Source organism: Rhinatrema bivittatum, chromosome 2 (genome assembly GCF_901001135.1).
Source record: "Rhinatrema bivittatum chromosome 2, aRhiBiv1.1, whole genome shotgun sequence".
Taxonomy (NCBI): domain Eukaryota; kingdom Metazoa; phylum Chordata; class Amphibia; order Gymnophiona; family Rhinatrematidae; genus Rhinatrema; species Rhinatrema bivittatum.
In genome coordinates this window covers 763,509,370-763,530,564 of record NC_042616.1, presented here as the reverse complement: position 1 = coordinate 763,530,564, position 21,195 = coordinate 763,509,370, and the positions used below count along the sequence as shown (strand labels likewise).

The window sequence follows — 21,195 nt, the reverse complement described above, 5'->3', positions numbered from 1 at the left end:
CGCAATTCAGGTTTTCAGTGGGTTTGACAGAAACAAACATTTACTATTGTACCTTTATCCCCCTCCTGGTCATCAGAGATTTTCTTCAGGTCAATGTAATGAGTGGCCAAGGCCACATCATTCATGCTTCCCTCATCCCACACCTGGATTTTAACTCTACGGCACAGCGGTGGGAACATTTCCTTGAAGATAATCTGTTCATGCCATACAGGAGCAGCAGAGTTCTTTTGTGTTGTTGTTCGACCCTGAAGTGAAACACAGGCAGGTTGAGAAACAAAATATACTTATTATTTTGTGTGTTTACTGTATGATTTATCCTAGAAGCATCTCAATATGATGGCAGATAAGGACAGCAAGAAATATCTGATCTTCCTGTTTCCCCTAACTACTGCAGTAAATGCAGACCGTGCTGATCTCTGGCAGCAACCTTGACTTTCTCTGAGCCTGTTTAATTCATTCTTCAATCCCATCACCACTTCCAGCGGGAGGCAGGCAGGGGCAGATGTGGACTTATGCTTGGGCAATCGCTTTGGTCTGGCTTTCTGTCTTAGCAAATTTATAAGCTAAACTTTCAGTGCTGAGTAGCACAGGAAACTTGGCATTCTTCTTGGAGAAATGATCCATCAAAAGTGATGATACAGCACATACTGTAGTGTTTCTCGTCATACACTTCTTAGGATACCTAATGGCCTGAGAAATCCTCCAATATTATGGTCCTCTCATACAGAAAATAAAACAGGCTCATAGTGCATTACTGCATCTCAAGAGACAAAGAAAAATAACTTCAAAATCATCTCGCTGATGGATGAGGAAAAACAAAATTGATTTATTTCATAAGTTATCAAGAACTGGCATAAAATGTCCTTATTATCACTTGGCATTCAACTCAGCACTGATCAGGTAATCACAAAAGAAAGTAAAAGATTGATGTAGCATATTAGGTTATGGTTTCTGTTATGATGACTTTTCAACCTTTTTAAAATGTAGAACTGCTTCAAAATTTCTATTAACCCTCATATTTTCTAGTAGCGTAATAGAAAGCGGCAATTTTCAGTGGCTAAGCCAGCAACTTGAAGCCCAGTAGAAGCTGCAAGCAAATGTTTAAAGGGAAGCATCCTGCACCATTTTCCTTTAAATATTTGCCTGTTGGCCAGTGCCAAAGACAGGCTCTTTCCCCGCATGCTTTGTAGGTGCAAAGTAATACAGGGAAAAGCAGGAGGAATCTCCTGGTGCCAGCCCTGGTCCATAGGCCATCCGTTTTTTTCCCTGTGGGGAAAAGTATGCCAGCTCTCAGCATGGGTAACTTTGAAAATTTCCCATTAATCCACGCAAATCCCTTTGAGAATTGCCCCCAGAAAGCACTGTATGAGGCACAAGAGTCCATACTGGGAGGAGGTGGTCGCACAAAAAAATGCAATGGGCCCAACTCGGTGTTTTGACCTCTGAAATATTGCATTAGAAAACACAAAAAACAGGTCCAAAGTCCCTTTGAAAACTAGGCACAAGATTTTCAGGTACAAAGCACCCATGGACTGTACAACTAGAGGGGCAGTTTGAATGTTGATCCCCCCCTTTATTCTAATTGGATCAAAATGAACATTTTTATTCAGCTCCTACTAATATCTGGAAGATCCATTGACCAAGAAATAAACGTGAGCACATAAAGGTGAACGTTAAAAACCTGGCATGCGCCAAAATTAGGGGAAGCGCTAATATGTCGGGCCAGCACGCGCCAAAAAAGCCGCCAGGATATTTCCGTACATTCCATACATTCCATGGGCATGTTCTGGGCGGGGCATTGGTGTTCCTGGATTTTATATGGAAATTAGCACATAAATATTTACGCGATCCAGTGCACGCCAGTGTCCCCTGCTGTGTAACTTTACTTTTGCTATGGATGGGGTGTAAGTCATAGAACAAAAAAAAAGCTAAACAGATCGGTGGGTTTTTAAGGGTGGGCGGTCTAACAGGGGGGAAGGAGGCCTATTAAACTAGGGGAGTTTGGACATCCTATCTCTTAACTGGGCAAACTGGGAACAAATTGGTAAAATGGGCAATTATGTCAGCGCGCTTCAATTTGAAATCCCCCACTTACATGGTGGAAGCAGGATTTGTGCACACATGCTCGTTCCCACTTAAAATTGAGCACATGTGTGCTCAATTTTAAGTGTGTGTGGGGCAAATCTATTTTAAACGTGCACATATGATATAAACTAGCTGCGTCCCCAGGTGTGAGCCGACAGATGTGCACACATGTGCACCACGCGCCACTTTGAAAGTTACCGTCTTAGTCACTGTATTTGCATTTATGTGTGAGCAGCTGTGCACTGGTCTATAGAGAAACACTGAATATCTTGTTTTTACCCGTGTGTCTTTTTGGGAGAACTATAACTCATAATGACACAAATACCAGCAAGTTTGTTTCATAGGGCCACATTTTACTCAAATCTGTTTTTAATAGACAGAAAATGTTAATCAGATTTAATTAAATATATTTAATGGGCCTGACACGCTTTGAGTCTGATTTTTAATCACTGAGAACCAATCCCTGATACGCCTGGGTTATTAAACAAGGCAACAGTTAGGCCAATACAAAAGGACAAAAATAAAGCTGTTGGTGATCTTTCTAACTTTTGCCCAATTTCTAATTTGCCTACCTTGGCAAAAATTATTGAAAAGGCTGTATTGCTTTTTTTTTATTTGGAGGACTACATGGCTAAGCATGGTCTCCTTGTCGAAAACCAATTTGGTTTTTGCAAGGGACAGAATACAGAATTGTTACTAGTGTCCTTGATGGACACTTTGTTATATCATTTGGTTCAGGGCAAGGTGGGCATTTTCATACAACTTGATGTGTTGTCCTGGTTGGAGGCTTTTGGAATTTCGGGGGAAAGTTTGGTTCTTTCTTAAATGGGAGATAACCGCAAGTCCAAATCGAAGAGACTAAATCCAGATGGTATGATATTGATTTGGATGTGCGACTGGGAGATCTGCACTGTCGTCTACCCTTTTCAGTCTCTACCTTTCCCCATTGGGAAGGCTGTTAAGGGAACTGGGTCTGATATACTTCATCTATGCCGATGATGTGCAGATCTCTATTCCATGTAATAATGATGGTAGGTTTCCAGTGCCCTTTTTTCAAGCATATATTATGAGGGTAAAGCAGTGGTTAGCAAAGAGTGGATTAGTTCTGACTCTAACAAAAATAAAATTGTTGTGAGTGGGTTCACCAACATTACTTCTAAAGGTTTCTCCAATCATAACTGAGAACACTATTTTGCCCATCCTAACTGAGGTAAAGAATCTGGAAGTCCTACTGGATTCTCAGCTGACCTTGAACTCTCACATTCATCGACTGGCTCAATCTTCCTTTTCTAAGTTGAAGTTGATAAAACCAGTTAAACATGTCCTGCCGAAAGACATGTTTAGGACTGCACTTCAGGCCTTGGTTCTAGGTCATCTAACTTATTCCAACCCTCTTTATGAGGCTTTACCAACTAATTTGTTGTTCAACATGCCGCCGCACGTATCCTTATGGGACTGCATTGGAGTGATCATATTCAACCTGATTAAGGGAGCTGCATTGGTTAGCGGTGGGGCTGAGATCCAAATTTAAGATCATTACTGTAGTGCATAAGCTTTTGAATTCAGGTGAGAGATGCGGCCTACAAAAGGAACTGGAATGGTATAGACCCAGTCGTAATTTACCATCAGCAAATAAAACATTTTTGAGGGTACTTGCAAATAACGCCTATCATTTACAAAGAACTAAGGTCAGGGCCTTTTCTTATTTTTCCATGTTATATGGAACTTTCTTCCTCATCAACTTAGATCTTAAACTGATGAAAAGGATTTCAGAAAGCAGTTAACATCAATGCTGTTCAGGGAAGCATTTGAGTGACAGTCATGTTTTTATGATTTACATACTTAAAACTGAATTTTGCATGTGTAAATGCCCTTTACACATGTAAGTGGGCTTTTGAAAATTGTTACAGTATATGCCATTGAATTGACAATAGATTTTACCCATGTTACGTGCACAGAGAGGATAACACTAAAATATGCGTGAGCGCGCCCATATACAAAGCTATATGGACACACATGCACGCATGCTAATGTATTTTATATCATGCATGCAAATGCACACCATTTATCCAGCAAGTGGTACTTTTTAAGACTTATTCGTATAAGTGCCGCAAGTCTGCTAGGCGCGTGTATTTGTGTGTAATCATTTACACAAGTACATTTAAATCACATATTTCCTTAGCATGTGCTAGCTTTTACATGTGTAAATCATTACATTTTGTTACATGGTGTGTGAAAGAAATTAACAGTTTTACCAATTAGTCCACCAGTTTGCCCAGTCTATCTCTAGGTCATCAAGGACCCCCCCCCCCCTCCCAGTTCTTCAGCCTGAACTCCCCCAGTTTACCCAGATCCCTCACCCAGTCAGTATTTGGCTATAAATAATTTTATTCTAACTTACATCAGATAATTAGCAGATGTGAACATACACAGGTAACAGCAGTATATGAGTCGTTTACACAGATTATAAAATAGCACCTTATCCATGTAAATGGTGGCCCCACCCTTGAATGCCCCTAGTCCACCCTTATTTTTTTATATGAGAACATTTATTCACACATTACTTGCACGTGAATGTTTGAGGTTTATAAAACAGCACTTGTGTGAATATGTGCTATTTTCATGTACATATGCTAATTTGTATGCACACAACTCTTTTAATGTGAGTGAATGTGCTTTGAAAATCGCTACAACAGTATGTTACATTTATATGCATAACTCCTTTTGAAAATTCACCTGTAAGAGGATAAATTTCAAACAAATGTGCGTGGCGGCAGATATATGCACGCGAGAAGATATATGCAAGTATTTTTTTTAGCCCACACAGTACGATATATGTGCTGTTCATGAAATACATGTATCTCTATCCCGCTTACATGCAAATACATGTTATGCATTAAAACCATGTATATCAATGCGTTCAATGCACATACTTCTAATATTTAAAAAATATACGTGAATATGATTTACACGCAAAAGTAAAGTAGGACTTACATAAGTCCAGATTTGTGAGCGTAAGTCAGCCAATTTTAATACGTGTGGGTAAATAAACAGTAATCAGTTTACCAATTAACCCACCGGGTCACCCAGTCCTTCTCCAGATCATTGAGACCTACCTGGTTCTTCAGCCTGACCTCTGCCAGTTCACCCAGATCTCCGACCCATTCAATACTACACAATAAACACATTCAGTATCACTTATGCCAGATAAGTGATTAATTTGGTAAATGTTCACCTGTGTCTTTTAAAATGCATCTAGACTCCCCTATTTTTACACGCACATATTTTCAACTTTCATAATACTTGGAATACTCTAGTAGTGCATTTGCTCGTTTTTACATGTGTAAAGCTTTGAAAATTCATTCCTATAGCTTTTCCCCTATTCTGTGGGGAACATTTTTTTTTAGTAAATTAGGCCCTAAGTATGTACAACTAAATTTAGAAATTAAGATGGCCATTGATGTAGGCTACAGTTGCACAAAGTTGATTTAAAAAAAAAAAAAAAAAAAAAGTTCCCAAACTAGTTTGAAACCATAAAAAAATTGGGGGATCCATTGAATTAAGTCTGGCAAACTTTTTTTTATGTGAACCACTTGAACTAGAAAATTTGCATTGGAGTTTGAAGAGCTTCATCTGCTTAGAAACATCCCCAAGAGGCAAACTCAATTTGGATTCCTACATATCAGCAAATCCATAGCAAAGATGCATCAAATTTACTCAGATTCTATAAATACGCAAGGGAAATTTCAGCCAGTTTCCCCAGCAAACCTGTAGAAAATACAATAATTCTGTCAAACTCAAACCAGGAATATTTTAGCCTCAAATTTTCGGCACATATGCAATGTAGACATCAAAATGAAGGAGGGGGTCCCAACTTGAATCACTTACAGATTTTAAAAATCTTGGTAACTGGACTGTGAAGGCCGAATTTACATGCATAAAATTGAGTTTTACACAGGTAAATTCACTAGCATTCAACTTGGAGCATCTACTGTATCTGTTTGACTCGTGACCTTTTTTTGTCTTGTTTACATTGTAAGCTCTATTGAGCAGAGAATGTCTCTTGTGTGTTGTTTGCAAGGCGTTGCATATGTCGAGTAGCGCTATGTTAAGAAGTAGTAGTAGTATTGTAACGCACCTCGAGCTCAGATTAAGAAAGGCAAGTAATTAAATCTAAAATCCAAATCATATAGATCAACATATATATATATATATATATATATATATATATAGATCATATAGATCAAGATCTTTTTTAATGAGGCAGGTTTATTTACCTTGGTTTTATTTACCTTGGTCATTCTTTTGTTATCTCAGTGTTAATCTCTCTTTTGCCTTCTCTTCATTCCAAGTTGCATTTTATCCCTGTTTTATTGTAACTGCTACCTTATTCTTCTATCACATGTTAATGTTTTTAAGTTATTAAGTATTTATTCTGTTGTCACACCTTGTTATTTGTAAACCGGCATGATGCGACTCCCATCGCGAATGCCGGTATATAAGAAATTTAAATAAATAAATAAATATAAATAAAATAAATAACAAGTTGGTTAAATGCAGACAAATAACAGCCTGGAAACTATTCCTTCCAATATCTGGCAGTAAATGTGTATCACAATGTTGGAGATGTGTTTTTATGTCTCCAGAATCCATATACTTTATCACTGTTGTATAGGCAAAATGGAGGACTTCCACTAGATGGAAGACAGGAAATTCTGTCACTGAGGTTGACACATAACAATTACTCTGGACTCCCTGCTCCCATGTGCAGAAAAATGTATTCTTCCCAGAAGTAAAGCAAAGTTGTCCCAGAACAACACTGAATTTGAAAAAAGGTTCTTTTTATTTGCTGGCCCTCAATGTTCATATAAGTCTTAGTAGCTTCAAATCTGCTTTACGAGGATATCTGATAACTGGGCATGTTTGTAAACCTTATGACTAATGATGTATCTAATTATTATGATGAGCCTGTTGTTCCATTGTTTTCATATATTCCATCATTCTTGTCGACCTCAACCACAAACATGGCTTATGTCTTTATCTGAGTCACCTGGTCAATGAGCATAATGAAGCAAGCACATATATATAAATCAAAACATTCTAATAAGACTAGTAGATTACTGTAATTACCATTTGACCTGCAAACATGACCACCACATATGGATCCACAAGGTCTTTATTGTCTCCTACAAAGGCTTTTGTGACATTGGCCATGATACTTGAGTTCATCTTCGGGAGGCCCTCTGCTCGGTAGATTCTCACATAGAATCTGGCCCATGGCCTTTCAGTTGGAAATCCTTTGGGGATCAAGAGGTTCCTGCAGTCAGAGTAAAACAAACGATTAAGGTAAGCAGAGTCATGTTCTTTTACTATAACCATGATGAAAAGAGAACACATGATTTTGCTGTGACCTAGTTAAGATCTTATTAGTCCCCAGATCAGATGAACTGGAGAGGGGGAGGCTAAATCTCGGTTTGACTTGGATTAGTCCCAATATATAAATAAGTAATAGTAATTTGGAGTTTTTAGGCTCAGATCTGAGCAGGCTGTATTATGCCAAACATAAAGTTATAAATATTTTAATCAGGTAGATAAGGTTAAAAAAGTCACTGATTCTTCCAAGCATAAAGACAATTAAATCTATTAAAATGCTTTTGAATTATGTTTGATTAAAAACCTTTTTAAAGAGATTTGTAAGCTTTGCTAATGGTAAAAGGCCCCATTTAAATTCTCTCCATCAGAGAATTAGTTAAACTTCGCAAATCCTTCTAAGACAGGGGTAGGCGACACTGTTCTTGGAATGCCACAAATAGGTCTGGTTTTCAGGATATTTAAAATGAATAGGCATGAGGTAGATCTGCATACAATGGAGGCAGTGCGTGCAGATCTATCTCAATCATATTCATTGTGGATGTCCTGAAAACCCGACCTGTTTGTGACACTCCAGTGCTGGAGTCCCACGATATTAGGCAACTTTGAAATGTTTCCTGGTAGATAGTAAGTCTTCTGAAATGTCAGCAGCCCGTGCAAACCAAAAATATTTTTGCCTCTGGAAAGTGAACATTATAAATCAAAAGAAAACAAAACTGAATATCAACAGTTGTAAAAAGAGATATTTGGGAAATGTCTTACAAAAAATAAGGTATTGATCGTGATTTGAAGAAAGATATTTGGAGTACACAGGAGGAAGAGTGTTCACACATCCCTCATGTTATTCACAAACAATTATTCGCACAAACATATATCTGCCTTTTGGTCACCTATGGTGGTTCTCATACTAGATGTGTGTAGTAGTCCTATAGAAATGATAAGGAGTAAGTACTGTAGTAATATATTAAATTCTGCTCAAGGCTATCATAATTCTGGCCAATTCCATTGCCACAGTCACGCATATAACATATCTTTTTATGGGAGCAATTTACACACTTTTAGAATTTGATTAGACTTGTGCAAAAATATTTATGTATTTATTTAAAATAATTTTTTTGTTTGCTCCTCCTAAATTTGAAGCAGAGTACATATTAAACAAACAATCTCTAATATTACATATATTTACCGGAAGGGAATTCGATAGTGAAGAGCCGGTCATAAAGGAGGCACATCTCTTCAAGGTTTGCTAGTCTGAATAAACCATCTTATTTTACTCTATTAGACAATACCTCTAAAGATATTTTTTTTTTACAACAGTCCCCTACTGATTAAAGTTTCCCATGTAAAAGTCACTTTTAAAGGGCCAGTACCAATACAACGCATTGAGGGAAGGGGAGTAGGGGAAGGGACATGCAGAGTTGCAATGTTTGCACTATGTTTTGATTCTAATACGTATGTGCATAAATTACTGCACACAAGTTAAGCCCAGTCTGGAGCAGGAGTAAGTTTGTGTGTGGAAATGCGTGCGCATGCTTGGATCAATTTCCCGAGTGTTTTCAAAATGAATTTACGCCCGTATGTTCACTTTGAAAATACTTGGTAAATGCAAACTTTGCTGCTATGCAGACTTTTCAAAATTAGCCTCTGAAAGTACTAAAATATTCTTCATATAACTCAGTTTAACTTTACTTAAAGGAGACTTCAATAGTAACTGAACCACATACACCACAAATAGGTGCTAAAAGAAACAGAACACCTAATATATGAAATTATTTTATCATCACTGTAAGTGTAGGCAAGTTGAAATAGAATAGGAGTTTATCCCCTTAGTATTAACAAATCAAAGACAGTCAATTCATTGTATCATCTACACTGGGATCGTGCTTGTAACACAGAAATACTTTTTTTTTTTTTTTTTTTTTAAAGAATATTGCAATCTTATCCTTACCCTCACACTTGTGGATTCATCACTGAATCCTACCTCTCAAAATGTAAATGATATATAATTAATTGTTTGTCCACTACAATTACCTGATGTGCAGCAAATCTGGCGTAAGCATCATGGAATCATATTAACAGCCAAATGTCTTCCTCGGCTATTTACCGGAAATATAGCTTCAGAATTATATGGGAGGGCCAGCTCGGCCTGGCCTAGAGGAAGTGCTATGCACTTCCTTGCCAAAAACTAAAGGAACCATTTCCAGGATTTTAATGTTTTTCTTTGCTGAGGTTGATGGCTATCATTCTGCTAGAAATGTGGGTGATTTGGGAGCCTGGATTTAATCTCTGCCAGCTCACCCAAAACAAGACAGACACAAAGCGATGAAGCTGGGAGGTATTTACTTTTCAATTTGTTCCTCGGCATCGCTGGTTTTCTGACTAGACTGAATGCTGTCTCCTTTCCCGGCAACGCTGATGTCACATTTCAGGTATCCCTTGACTCCGGTTCTAATGTCACCAGGATCTGTGAGAATGGCCCACTTATCACAGAACTGGTGCCCTGCAAAACATGAAACAAGAAATGGAACTGCTTCGGTGACCCTTTCATCGTGGTTTTTTGCTCACAGGTAAATTCCTATTATTGCAATTAAAAACAGAAGAGCTTGAGGGGGAGAGGGCGGATCAAAAATTGTAGTCATGTTGATACCAAAATACATTAACAGTAAAGGGCACTGCACCCACTCCCACTAATCTTCCTTCTTTCTCATTGTGTGAAATTCCTAGACTGTTAACTTCAGGATCCACAACAGTGCCCCCCCCCCCCCCCCAATCTCTCTTTAAGGTGAATTTTAAAAGCCTGGCGGGCACATTCATTGGGGAAAGTGTGGATAAGCCGGGCTTGTGTGGATTTTAAAAGCCGCCTGGATATGCGCGTACCTCCCCAGCGCGCACATCTCCAAAGCTTTCAATAAGGGGGTGGGGTCTGGGCGGGGCATTTCGGGGCATGAACCAGAGATGAGCGTGCAAATTCTTACATGCCCGGGCACGTGCCCAGTGCCCAGATCTCCTGCCATGTAAGTTTACTTCTGCTCTTTTGGAGGTATAAGTTATAAAATAAAGAAAACTAGGCAGACCTGCGGGGTTTTAAACGTCAGAGCTAAATAGGGGGAGTGAAGGCTATTAAACTAGGGGGGGTTTGGAGGACCTACCCCTGAACTGGGGATGTACTGGTTTAACTGGCTTAACTCGTTTAACTTTCAAAAATCCCCCACCATATGCAATAGAAGTGGGATTTAGCATAACCAGGCTATTTTATATCATGCACATGTGTTATACAATGGCTGCATACCAGAGAAAGGGACAGAGAGAGAGAGAGCCTCTGGGTAGCCCTTCACAGTATTCAACTATTTATATCACTATAGGAGGGCCAGCTAATAACTCGAGGTGAGGTTTTGGTGGTGGTTTAGGGTTAGGGGCCAGTTTGACATGCAGAGTGAGATGTACAAAATGATAGTACCCTGTTATATAGAGTCCATCAAGCTAGGGCAAGAAAACATTGTAGATATCTCATCTTTATGAGACTTTCCTCACTCCAGTCTTCACTGTGGTGTACTGTGCTATTCGTACGTCTCACTCTGCATGTCAAACTGGCCCCTAAACCCTAAACCACCACCAAAACCTCACCTCGAGTTATTAGCTGGCCTTCCTATAGTGATATAAATAGTTGAATACTGTGAAGGCCTCCCCAAAGCATTTCTCTTTCTCTACTCTACTCCACTCCTCTCCTCTCCCTTCCCTAAGCCCAGAAAAGGCAGAAATGCAATTTGCAATCTTTATCGTAAATTGTGTTACGGCCATTTCGGGCATATCGCACGCTTAATGCCAGGAAAAAAGGTGTAGTTATTTCTGGCATTAAAAACATCATTAATCCCACCCAAACCCCTCCCCAATCCCACCCGTTCAAAAAATTTGCATTCGCGCCATGCGGTAACATAACTATTGCATAACGCATTTTGATGAATGACCCTATTTGTGAGTCACCAATAGGTCTGGTTCTCAGGATATCAACAATAAATACAACATGCACTACATTTATTTATTTGGTTATTCTGAAAATCAAACCTATTAGCTGCTCACAAGGACTGAAATCGAGGACCATTAATCTACAGATTCTAGACACTGGTCATCAGAAAAAACATTGGCATTTAGCAAACCAAGAAAATTGTATTTTTTAATCCGTGCCAAAAAATGTTTTCAACAAATGCAAACGGACATAATGCAGGTAATTTCAGAACCTGCTGCAAAATTTGAAACTAAGAAATGTTTCAAATTTGAAATGTTTGACAACAAGTTCAATTGCTTTTTTTAAAATTTGTGTAATGGATTTTTTAAAAATGTCTTTAATCTCAGTAAGTGATTTTCTTTTTTGCATTTTTATACACATACCACTTGCTATTACAGCACACTAAGGAGGGGATATTCTGATGAATCTGTCATTAAAGATTTGCTCTATCACTGATACTGCCCTGGTTGCCAGGAACCGTGACTAGAAATCTTTTACAGTGATAACTCGGGATGTGCTTTTGTTTGAAACCAAACGAAAGAAAAGCAAACAACTGAAATAGTAAAAAAAAAAAAAGGGGGGGGGGAAAGAAAGTCCCGCCCCCCCCCCCCCGGACTTGGCAAATCATCCCCTTCACCCCTTAACTTAGCCTGAGGGGTCCAAATGGGGCAGAAGAAAGATTTAGTCAGCCCTGTCCTGCCAGTGCTGGCCTCGGGCCCATCTGATGCCATATTGAAGTACGGCACAGCTGTGCCAGGAGTGAATGGGGGTCAGGCCTGTCCCATTTAGACCCTTCGGATGGGATGTTAAAGGATGAGGGGGGTCTGGAGGACTCTGTGGTAGGGGAATGTTTTGCCAAGCGTGGGAAGGAGGGAGGCTGCTTTATTTTTTTTAACATTTAGGTGGTGGAAGGATGAGGCTGGCAGCCAGATTTTAGTGTGTGTTGTTGGCAAATAGCACCTACCAAAAATAAAACAAAATTAAATTAAAAATACCCTAAACAAAACAACACCCTAACAATAAAACAAAAATGAATAAAATGAAAAAAAACCCCAAAAAACCCCAAAGCCTGCACACCCCTAGTGATAACCTGAAAGGGTGACAGAGTGTTAAAGCAATCTTTAGGGCTCGATTCACTAAAGGCTTATGTCTCCGGGAATAGACCTTGATGAATCAGGCCCTAAGTGTTATAGAGCCATAGTCTGGGAAGGAGTGAGTTTGCCACCGTACTCCATGAAATAATAGACTCCTTCAGTTATTATCAGTCACTAAATATAATATATTTTTCAATCAACGGTTTCTGCAGGGAAATAAATACAAATTCCTTGAAGAAAACAGAAAAGAACAGAATACTTTTTCCATACCTGGCTGATTGTAAACTGTCCCCAAGTCGACTTTAAAGGACCCAATTAAAATGCTTCCTATCAATTTGTTGTGTAAAACCTGTGAAATAAATGAATATTAAAGGATGGGAATCTGCTTTGCCTTTTCATATATGGATACATGCTAACACGTGCATCGTGAAAGAAGAAAATGCTGCCGATTGAGAAGCTCTGGAAATCCAGCCTCCACATTGCTCTGTGCAACTTCACATCTTCTACTGGAGCTGCAGGTAGTGCTGGGCACGCACTTATCTATTTACTTGTTAACCTCCAATCCCGGAAATGGGTGCATTGTTTGTCTTTTTGTGGGATTGATTTTGTAACAGCGCACAGAAGAAAGTCTTAAATAAGAACTTAATTTTAAAAGACACGCACAGGCCTCCATGTTGCGCGCTGTTCCCGGCACGTGCCACATGGACGCGCCAATTTTATAATACGCGCGCATGTTATAAAATTGGCTACCTGCGCGCACATGCACGCCCGATTTTATATCAGCACACACAAGTATGCGAGTGCAAACTTGTGCACACAAGGGGGGGGGGGATTTTCTTACAAAAGCAGGGCGACACGATAGGCCATTTCCCCAGTTCCCTCCCAGTGTGTTCCAATAAAGGTACGGACTGGGAGTGAACTTTCTAACCCCCTTGCTAACCTACCTGCCTTTTCCTTTCTCCTCTCTGACTCCTAAAACCACCCAACTACCCCCTTTTTTTCCAACTTACCTGCTCTACAGAGCAGTAGTAAGTTCCGTGTGCCAGTCGGATGCCGGTGCGCATTTCAGCGGGACAGCGCATAATGATGTTGCCCCCGGCCTGCTCATGCCCCACCCATGCCCCGCCTAGGGATGATAGTTCTAGGCGACTTGAAGGAAAAAAAGCTATAAGGCAGTTCTCAAGCTGCCCCACAGCAGAAGTGGAGGGCCGGGGCTGCTGGGAGAGGCCTTGGTGTAAGCACTGATGCTTCAGTAGATGTGTAGGGTTTACGATTATCAGGAATTATTCTTATGTAAGGCCAGGAGCCCAAAGGGAGCTGTGAGCTACCAGCAGCATGGGCTTCCTTCCTCTGCAGCTGCACAGCTGGCTGCCTGGAATCCTCATCAGGCTCTTAGCCCTTCCAAATGTAAGGAACCCTTGGTTTCCTTACCAAAGGAATGAACCAAGTTTGTAGGGAGGTACAGAGAGATTAGTATTTAGATATTGGGGTTTTGACTCCCCCATGTAACAACAGCAGATGGTGTGTTCTTAAGCCTATACAAACCTCTGCCACCATCTTAGGGTGTGGATTTTAGTTGTGAATTTTTGGTTAATCATTCAGATGGCAGGTTGTCCTTTCAAAATTATTTAAGAGGACTCTCCTTAGTTGCCTTTTGTGGTTCAGCCTTTCTGTCTGACTTGCAAAATGTTGGCTTATTTACTTTCTTTAGTCCATTTCTTGGAAACCTTTTCTGTAAGAGGATTTCGGGGAGTCCCTGTGTAAGGTTAGACTAAGGGGTAAGGGAGACCTGCTGCTCTCTATCTCGCCTTCAGCAGAGAGATCAGTCAGGGGCTCGATGCAGAGGAGTTTCCATTTGAAGCTGTTTTTCTTCAGTGACTATCTCCTCATTTTTGGAAATGAGGAAGTTTTTTCCGCACTTTCTGTCTCTTCTTTGTTTTCCCCTTTTGAGTCAGAGTTTTTAATGCTTTTATTCCTTTTGGGACTGAGTGCCCTGGTACAAGACACAATTTCCAATCATTGGGAAGAAGAGGTTTGATTATTTCTGCTATAGATTGTGGGGATCATCAGTGCTGCTTACAGGGACTGGAAAAAGGCTGTGTGTATGTATGTATATATATATATGTATTTTAGATTAGCCTTGGACTGAAGAAAGCTATTGCTATTATCTCTGGGAGTGAGTAAAAGGAATTAGACTTACTTTATGGGATCTGCTGGGTACTTGTGACCCGAATTGGACACAGTCGGAGACAGGATGTTGGGCTCGATGGACATTAGTCTAGCCCAACATGTCAATTTTTATGTTCTTATGTTCTTACAGCAGATTAGGTGTCAGGATACTATCCAAAAAGGTCATGGAGACCTAGGGGGCCAGACGTTCAGGCAACAACCAGCCTTGGATAAGTAGCTATTTAGAGTAATACGAAGCTTTGTGTTTAGACACGGGAAGGGAGGCGGGCTGGGGGTGAACCAAATAGGGGTTCTTGTATGCTCATCTACCCAAGATAGTTGAGTGTAAAGAAGGAAGACATCAAAAACTGTTTTAGATGAGGAGTGATATTTTACGAGTGGTCATGCTCTACTTATGGCAGCTGGGCTATGTCCATAGCATTGAAGACTGGAATAACTAGGCAGACTAGATGGATCAGTTGGTCTTTTTCTGACATAATCTATTGTCAGGTCAATATAAAAAAATTTACCGAATGGGCCAGATAACCGAATAATATTACCCAGTCATCTTAAGCTGAATTTTTAGCTAAGTCTAACCAGCTAAGGGGGTCATTTTTCAAAGCGATCGCATGCAAAAAAAAATCCCTTTTCGCGTGCAATCACTAAAAAGGGGCAGAGTCAAGACCTGAACAGGAGGAGTCGGGGCGGATGCCACGACGACAGCGTGGACGGCGAAAAGGTAAGGAGCCTTTTCACTGCCTATTTTACGCCCAATAGCACCACCTTTTATGATGGCACTATTGGGTGCAAAAGCCGGCAGCGATCGCACCGCAGAGGTGCGATTGCTGCCAGCTTTCGCAGGCCCGCCCCCATGTACCGCGCAATTCACGACGCCGCAGTAGGTTAGAAAATCTAGGTCTAAGTTTGTAGTTGAAAATTTGTCTAAATTTATTGAGACAAAATTATTTGGCTAGATTTAGGACAGCTATTTGTGTGACTAGGGTGTACAGGTAGGTTTAACTGGTTAGTGCTGAAAATCCACCCCGACTGGCTACATTGAAATCTCACCTCCCATGAACATCTCTAGAGCCACCCTTTTTCTAACTGGCTGAAGGTGTGTACCTTGCGATTTTATGCAAACCAATTTAGCCAGTTAGATGGCGGAATTTTTAACCCATTATATTTATCTGGCTAAGTTCTGAAGTTATCCAGATAATCCTTTTGAAAACCTACTCCATGTTACTATGGGGACGACATTCGGCTGGGCCAGGTGCACTTAGGACTCCTGGCTAAAACGTAGACGGGGATCTTATGCACATTTGTAGCTGCAACAGCTCATGACTGAAAATTCCCCTAACGCTAGCTTGCCAAAATCTGACCAACTGTATTTATACCTCCTATTTAGTGCAGCTGGAGGTAGCCACTTAATCTTAGCTGGCTAATGCTGAAAATTAGTGTAAATTAGCTAAGTCATAAGCATGTCCTGGGAAATCCCCTGGAGTTGACCATTTTTTGACTGGTTACATTTTCCCAAGTTCAAAATTTCGGCAACTAAATTTAGAGGCTCAGCCAGGGGAGGAATTTTCAAAAGCAGAAGTTTAACCAGCTAACTCCCAAAGTTAGCTAGTTCAGCTCTTTAAAAATGTCTCCTCCCCCACACCCCCAATATTATAATGTTGAAAAAGAAGCTCATTTGGCATCTCCATTTCCTGGAGGCAGCGTAAAGAATTTTTAAAAAATGCAATGCCTTCCAAATACAATAGTATTTTTATGTAATTTTCAAAGACACAGCAGAATTTTATACAACTGAGAATTTATTTATTTATTTATTTTATTTAAAGTCTCTTCTATACCGATAGCCGTTCGCACATCGTATCGGTTCACAAAAAACACAAACTATTGGGCAGAGCCCTTACAAGTAACCGAAAAATACAATTAACAGGGAGGGTGGATAATACTGAGAGGCAAGCAAAATCAATAAATAGATACAACTATAACATAAATAACAATGTACAATAATCAGCGGTCATATAGCATTCTTAGTTAGAAATCGGGGGATGATTCACAGAGGAATTTTTATGTAGGGGCGGTAACATGTGGTAGGCTTGCCGGAAAAGCCAGGTTTTCAGTTTTTTTTTTAATTTGGGAGTGGAGGTCTCCATGTGTATCTCAGAAGGCAAGGAGTTCCATATGGTGGGGCCGGCGAGAGAAAACGCTCTGCTTATAGTGGTGGAGAGTTTGAATGATTTGATGGATTGGGCACGTAGGGTTCCTTGGAGTGCTGGGCGGGTGGGTCTATTGGAGGTACGGGGAAGGAGGGGGGGGGTTGATCCAATTGAGGTTTGAGTTTAACAGACTTTTATGGATGAGGGAGAGTGCTTTATAAAGTATTCGTGAGTGTATTGGGAGCCAGTGTAGATCGATAAGTGTGGGGGTGATATGGTCTCTTTGTTTAGAATTTGACAGTATACGAGCGGCGGCATTTTGTAATAGTTGTAACGGCTTGGTGTGTGTTGCGGGGATGCCAAGGAGGATAGAATTATTTTTAAGTTGTGTGAATAATATAATTTCTTTTGGTGGCAAGCGAATATGAGAAACATAGCAGATCCCAGCCTTAAACCCATAGCAGGATCTCTTAAACTTTTTATAAAATGAGAGAAAGCTTTCTTTGTACTTACAGAAAGTTTGATGATTTTATCAAAGAGATGCTCTTGGGGACCAATAAAGTCAAAAACAAAGTACTGCAGAAAAAGAAGATAGAAAATGTCATCGTCAACCGTGCTTTCTACAAGTGGCAGCACCCATCCTCATCCTGCCCTGTAATTCCTTGGTACCACTGAAAGGAGCATTTAAAGAATGGTTTGTGACATGGGCTTCATACTAGATGGGTTTATAATTGCTGCTTCCCATCTGTAATGGTGTTAGCACAGGGACAGTGATCTGTCACAGTTCAAGGGTTCTATTTCAAATACCAGGAAGCAGATTATCAATTTTTTACACTTTAAAAAAATATATATGTACATATATACATATATATGTATACAGTACCTCATTGTAAAATGGAGCATTAGTTCCTTCCTTGACTGTCGTCTGCTTCTTTTCATCTCCAATCTCTATTATCACGATGGGGTCAATGTTTTCACCGGACAGTTGACGGGCTTCTATGATTGTTATGGCGATCTACAATTTAAAAAAAAAATGTTGAAATCCAGAAGTTTCTTCATGAACATATTAGAGTAATAATTTCAATATCTTAAGGCCCATTACTAAGGAATAAATGAAAACCTGGATCCTTGCCTGGGTTTCTTCACCTCTGGTCAACTGAAGTGGAAGGAAAAAAGCACCAAGTGTCTCTCTGGTTAAATAAATTTAAGTTTATTATAATTTGTCCACGAAACTCATCCTTTCTATTATATTGTAATTGGTGATAAGTATTGCCCTTTTCCCTCATACATTTCCTGTAAGTGTTAGTGGATATTTTTTAGGTACAGTGAGTGTGTTGATCAGGTGCATTGATCACAGCTGATCAAGGATGGCAGACATTAGCACTACTCTTCTTTTCTTAGCCCATTAAATTCCTCCTTCTGCTTTGGGCTTCCAGTTGTATTGGAACTGACCTCTATTGAGCTATAGAGCCATGAGCCTTTATTCACAATTTTTCCTCTGCCTAGCCACCACAGTGGTAGTCTTCTGTAAGAGGCCACAAACCATGACTTGCACCAGAATCCAGCTAATGTGGACCTTGAATCTGGCAACTAGGGAGCGATGGCCTCAGTCTCCCTCCTCACGGGATGGGGGGTGGGCATGTTACTAAGAGCACTGCCTCTATGGCGTCCCTGACCCCAGCCATCCTGGGGGTGCAGAGGCCGCTGAGTCACTGAGCCAGCCCAACTAGTAGTGATCTTACAGGACAACTATTATGCTCTATCAATAAGCACCCCTAACATTAGAGAATCATTTTGGCTAAATGCCAGTCAAATAAATTCTACTTTATCAGTAAGCTGACAGGAAAGTTCTGCTTCTCAGATTCTGAGTGCATTCACTGTGCTCCCAGTAAACAGAAGTAGTTAGTGACATCAACTCTTTCCCCAGTTCTCCTGAAGGGGTTGCACGGGCCAGCATGGCGATGTCTGCTGCTGGACACAAGATAGATGAGCCAACAGCTGAGAAGGTGCTGGGAATTCTGTGCATCTATCATTCTTGACATAGACACTCACACCCTTTCTTCTCGGTTCACGAAAAATGTAAACTATTGATAATTAGAGGACCTCAGCTTTATTAATAACATAATGTATTACATCAAGCAAAAGGTTAGCACAAACTACATACATAGAAGAACAAACATTTCATAAGACTCCTGTCCAACCCCCTCCGCCCCCATACCAGTCAAAATATCTCTTAAGATCTTTGAATACATTGAAGGCTACTGGCTGAACTAAAACCTTAGACCTACTAGCCCAAATATAGGGTACACTGCTGAATTTGACCATACAGTCAGTAGCAAGCTAGTCATAATTAGATAACTGTTCCTCTGAGGATCCCCTCCAGCAGGACTCACAACCCATGGTAACGCTAGGCTCTAAGGTACCCAAGACCCTACCCAAATCTCCATGGCAGTATCATTCGTACAGCCCCGACTCCCCTGGACCTCTGCTGTACAATAATGAGGAACTTGCCTTTAAGCTGACACCTGAGAGGCCGTGGAACCAAAATCCCACCAGCTAAACTGCGCTAGCTAATCTAAGCCTTGCCTCTTAATAACCCTCAACAAAAAATGTAACCGCAAATCCCTTTAGAACAGGGTGGGAGGGCCAAAAGCACCCGACACTGAGTGGAATCCGCAGGCAACTGACACCCGCAAAGCCTGCCAATACGGAGGGAGCCTCCTGGAGGCCAGCAACTGGCTATGTAAATTGTGCCACTAATCAATGCTCCCTCTTTCTCTTTTCCTGCCAGCATGAACCTCACTGGCCCAGTGGGAAAAAGCCTTAGCAGAGCAGGTGGGGAGCCTGAAAAAATGGGCAGGGACTCGGCCAGGTTATTCTCCCCCTGTCCATCTTAGGACCCCCTATAAATGTGTGTGTGTGTGTGTTGAGAATTAACATTATACTTGCCTGATAATTCTGAGACTTTGTCTCCGGATCTTGGATTCTGGATATTGGTTTAGATCTGATGAAATTGATAAGTAAATGATTAGCCAGGAAAACTTTATTTTGCCCTATTTCCTTCTTTCTTATTCAGCAAACAGAATGTACACTTTTTGATATAAAATACAATAGAACGCAAAGTGGAAGTATATTTGTTAGTAAGAGAAAACCCTAAGCAGTGTGCAATCATTGGAATATATGTAGACATTTGGGAAGCATACAGTAAGGACAGAGATATCTCTGGCACTCAGCAGACATACATGCTTGATCAGATATGGGACAGTCTGGTGGAAACAGTCTCCCATAGTAAAGAGTTTTGACAAAAGTATATATGGTACTAGAATAACCTCCATTGACTTTGTCAGTGCTGGTGAATTCCCCTTTACAGAAAACTAACAGAGAGGGGCACGGTACATACCCAATGAGCTTTTGTGGCCATGGAGGCAGCCATGTTGAGGGGCATGGCACATGCTCAGTGCAAACAAAATTGCACAAAACAAAATAGTCCACTGAGGGTGGGGTTACTTCAGTCCTACTGAGATGTGAAGGGAGCGGCAGCAGACCTGAGAGCAGGAGCCTGGCAAACTGCAGGGTCTGTGGCCTGAGCAGGGTCCTCAGAGGGTTACAGGCATCATGCTATGACTGCTTTAAACCTAGATGGAGCCAGTTGAAGTGTAGAGCCAGTAGTACTTTGCAGTGGGGAGAGACTGTTTCAGGAATTGGATTGTGAAGAAAAAAAATCAAAAGAACCATAAGTAGGAAAAAAAAGGGGTGGCTGAATATTTTGGTTTTCATTCATAAATATTCACAGAGAAAAATTGTATTTTGTCTGCATTCATCTTTAAATCATTCTGTTTGGAATGTTATATCCACTGCATCTAAGGCCAAGCACTTTGATTTATTACAATTAAATGCATCTTACTTTACTGTGCTTAAGGGTTCAGACTTTGCTTCTTTGGCTTTTCAATAGGGAAGCTGGCAGACCCTGTCACTGAACCTAGAGTACACTGGGATTACATAAGATTAAGCTAAAGTACATCCTGCACCTATAACATAACCGATGGGCAATACAAATGTTCTTCCTTGAAGTTCAGAATAAAATCCAAACACTAAAGCTGAAAGTCTCCAAACGGGGTCAGATTGCAGCTCCCATCAACCAGGTGCTTGAAACAGCACTAATAGGATGAAACTCATTTCCCTCTTTAGTTTGCTCTTTCTTGGAGTCTAGTCACTTATAGAGATGACATTTCAAAGCAGTTTATGTGCATGAAGCTGTGTTTTATGTGCATAAATGGTTCTTACAAATAGCCTGGAACTCAGTGCATAA

General features: G+C 40.5%; 1 protein-coding gene across 1 annotated transcript in view; it reads right to left on the bottom strand.

Moving 5' to 3' along the window:
• FER1L6 (fer-1 like family member 6) overlaps positions 1-21,195 on the bottom strand; it is a 277,132-nt gene that overhangs the window by 209,208 nt on the left and 46,729 nt on the right. Inside the window, exons 4-10 of the mRNA XM_029591997.1 lie at positions 19,836-19,890; positions 17,770-17,901; positions 17,400-17,462; positions 12,823-12,901; positions 9,799-9,955; positions 7,216-7,402; positions 53-245 (exon numbers count right to left, since the gene is read on the bottom strand). Coding sequence (XP_029447857.1) covers positions 53-245; positions 7,216-7,402; positions 9,799-9,955; positions 12,823-12,901; positions 17,400-17,462; positions 17,770-17,901; positions 19,836-19,890 — 866 coding nt within the window. The remainder of the gene's footprint in view (positions 1-52; positions 246-7,215; positions 7,403-9,798; positions 9,956-12,822; positions 12,902-17,399; positions 17,463-17,769; positions 17,902-19,835; positions 19,891-21,195) is intronic.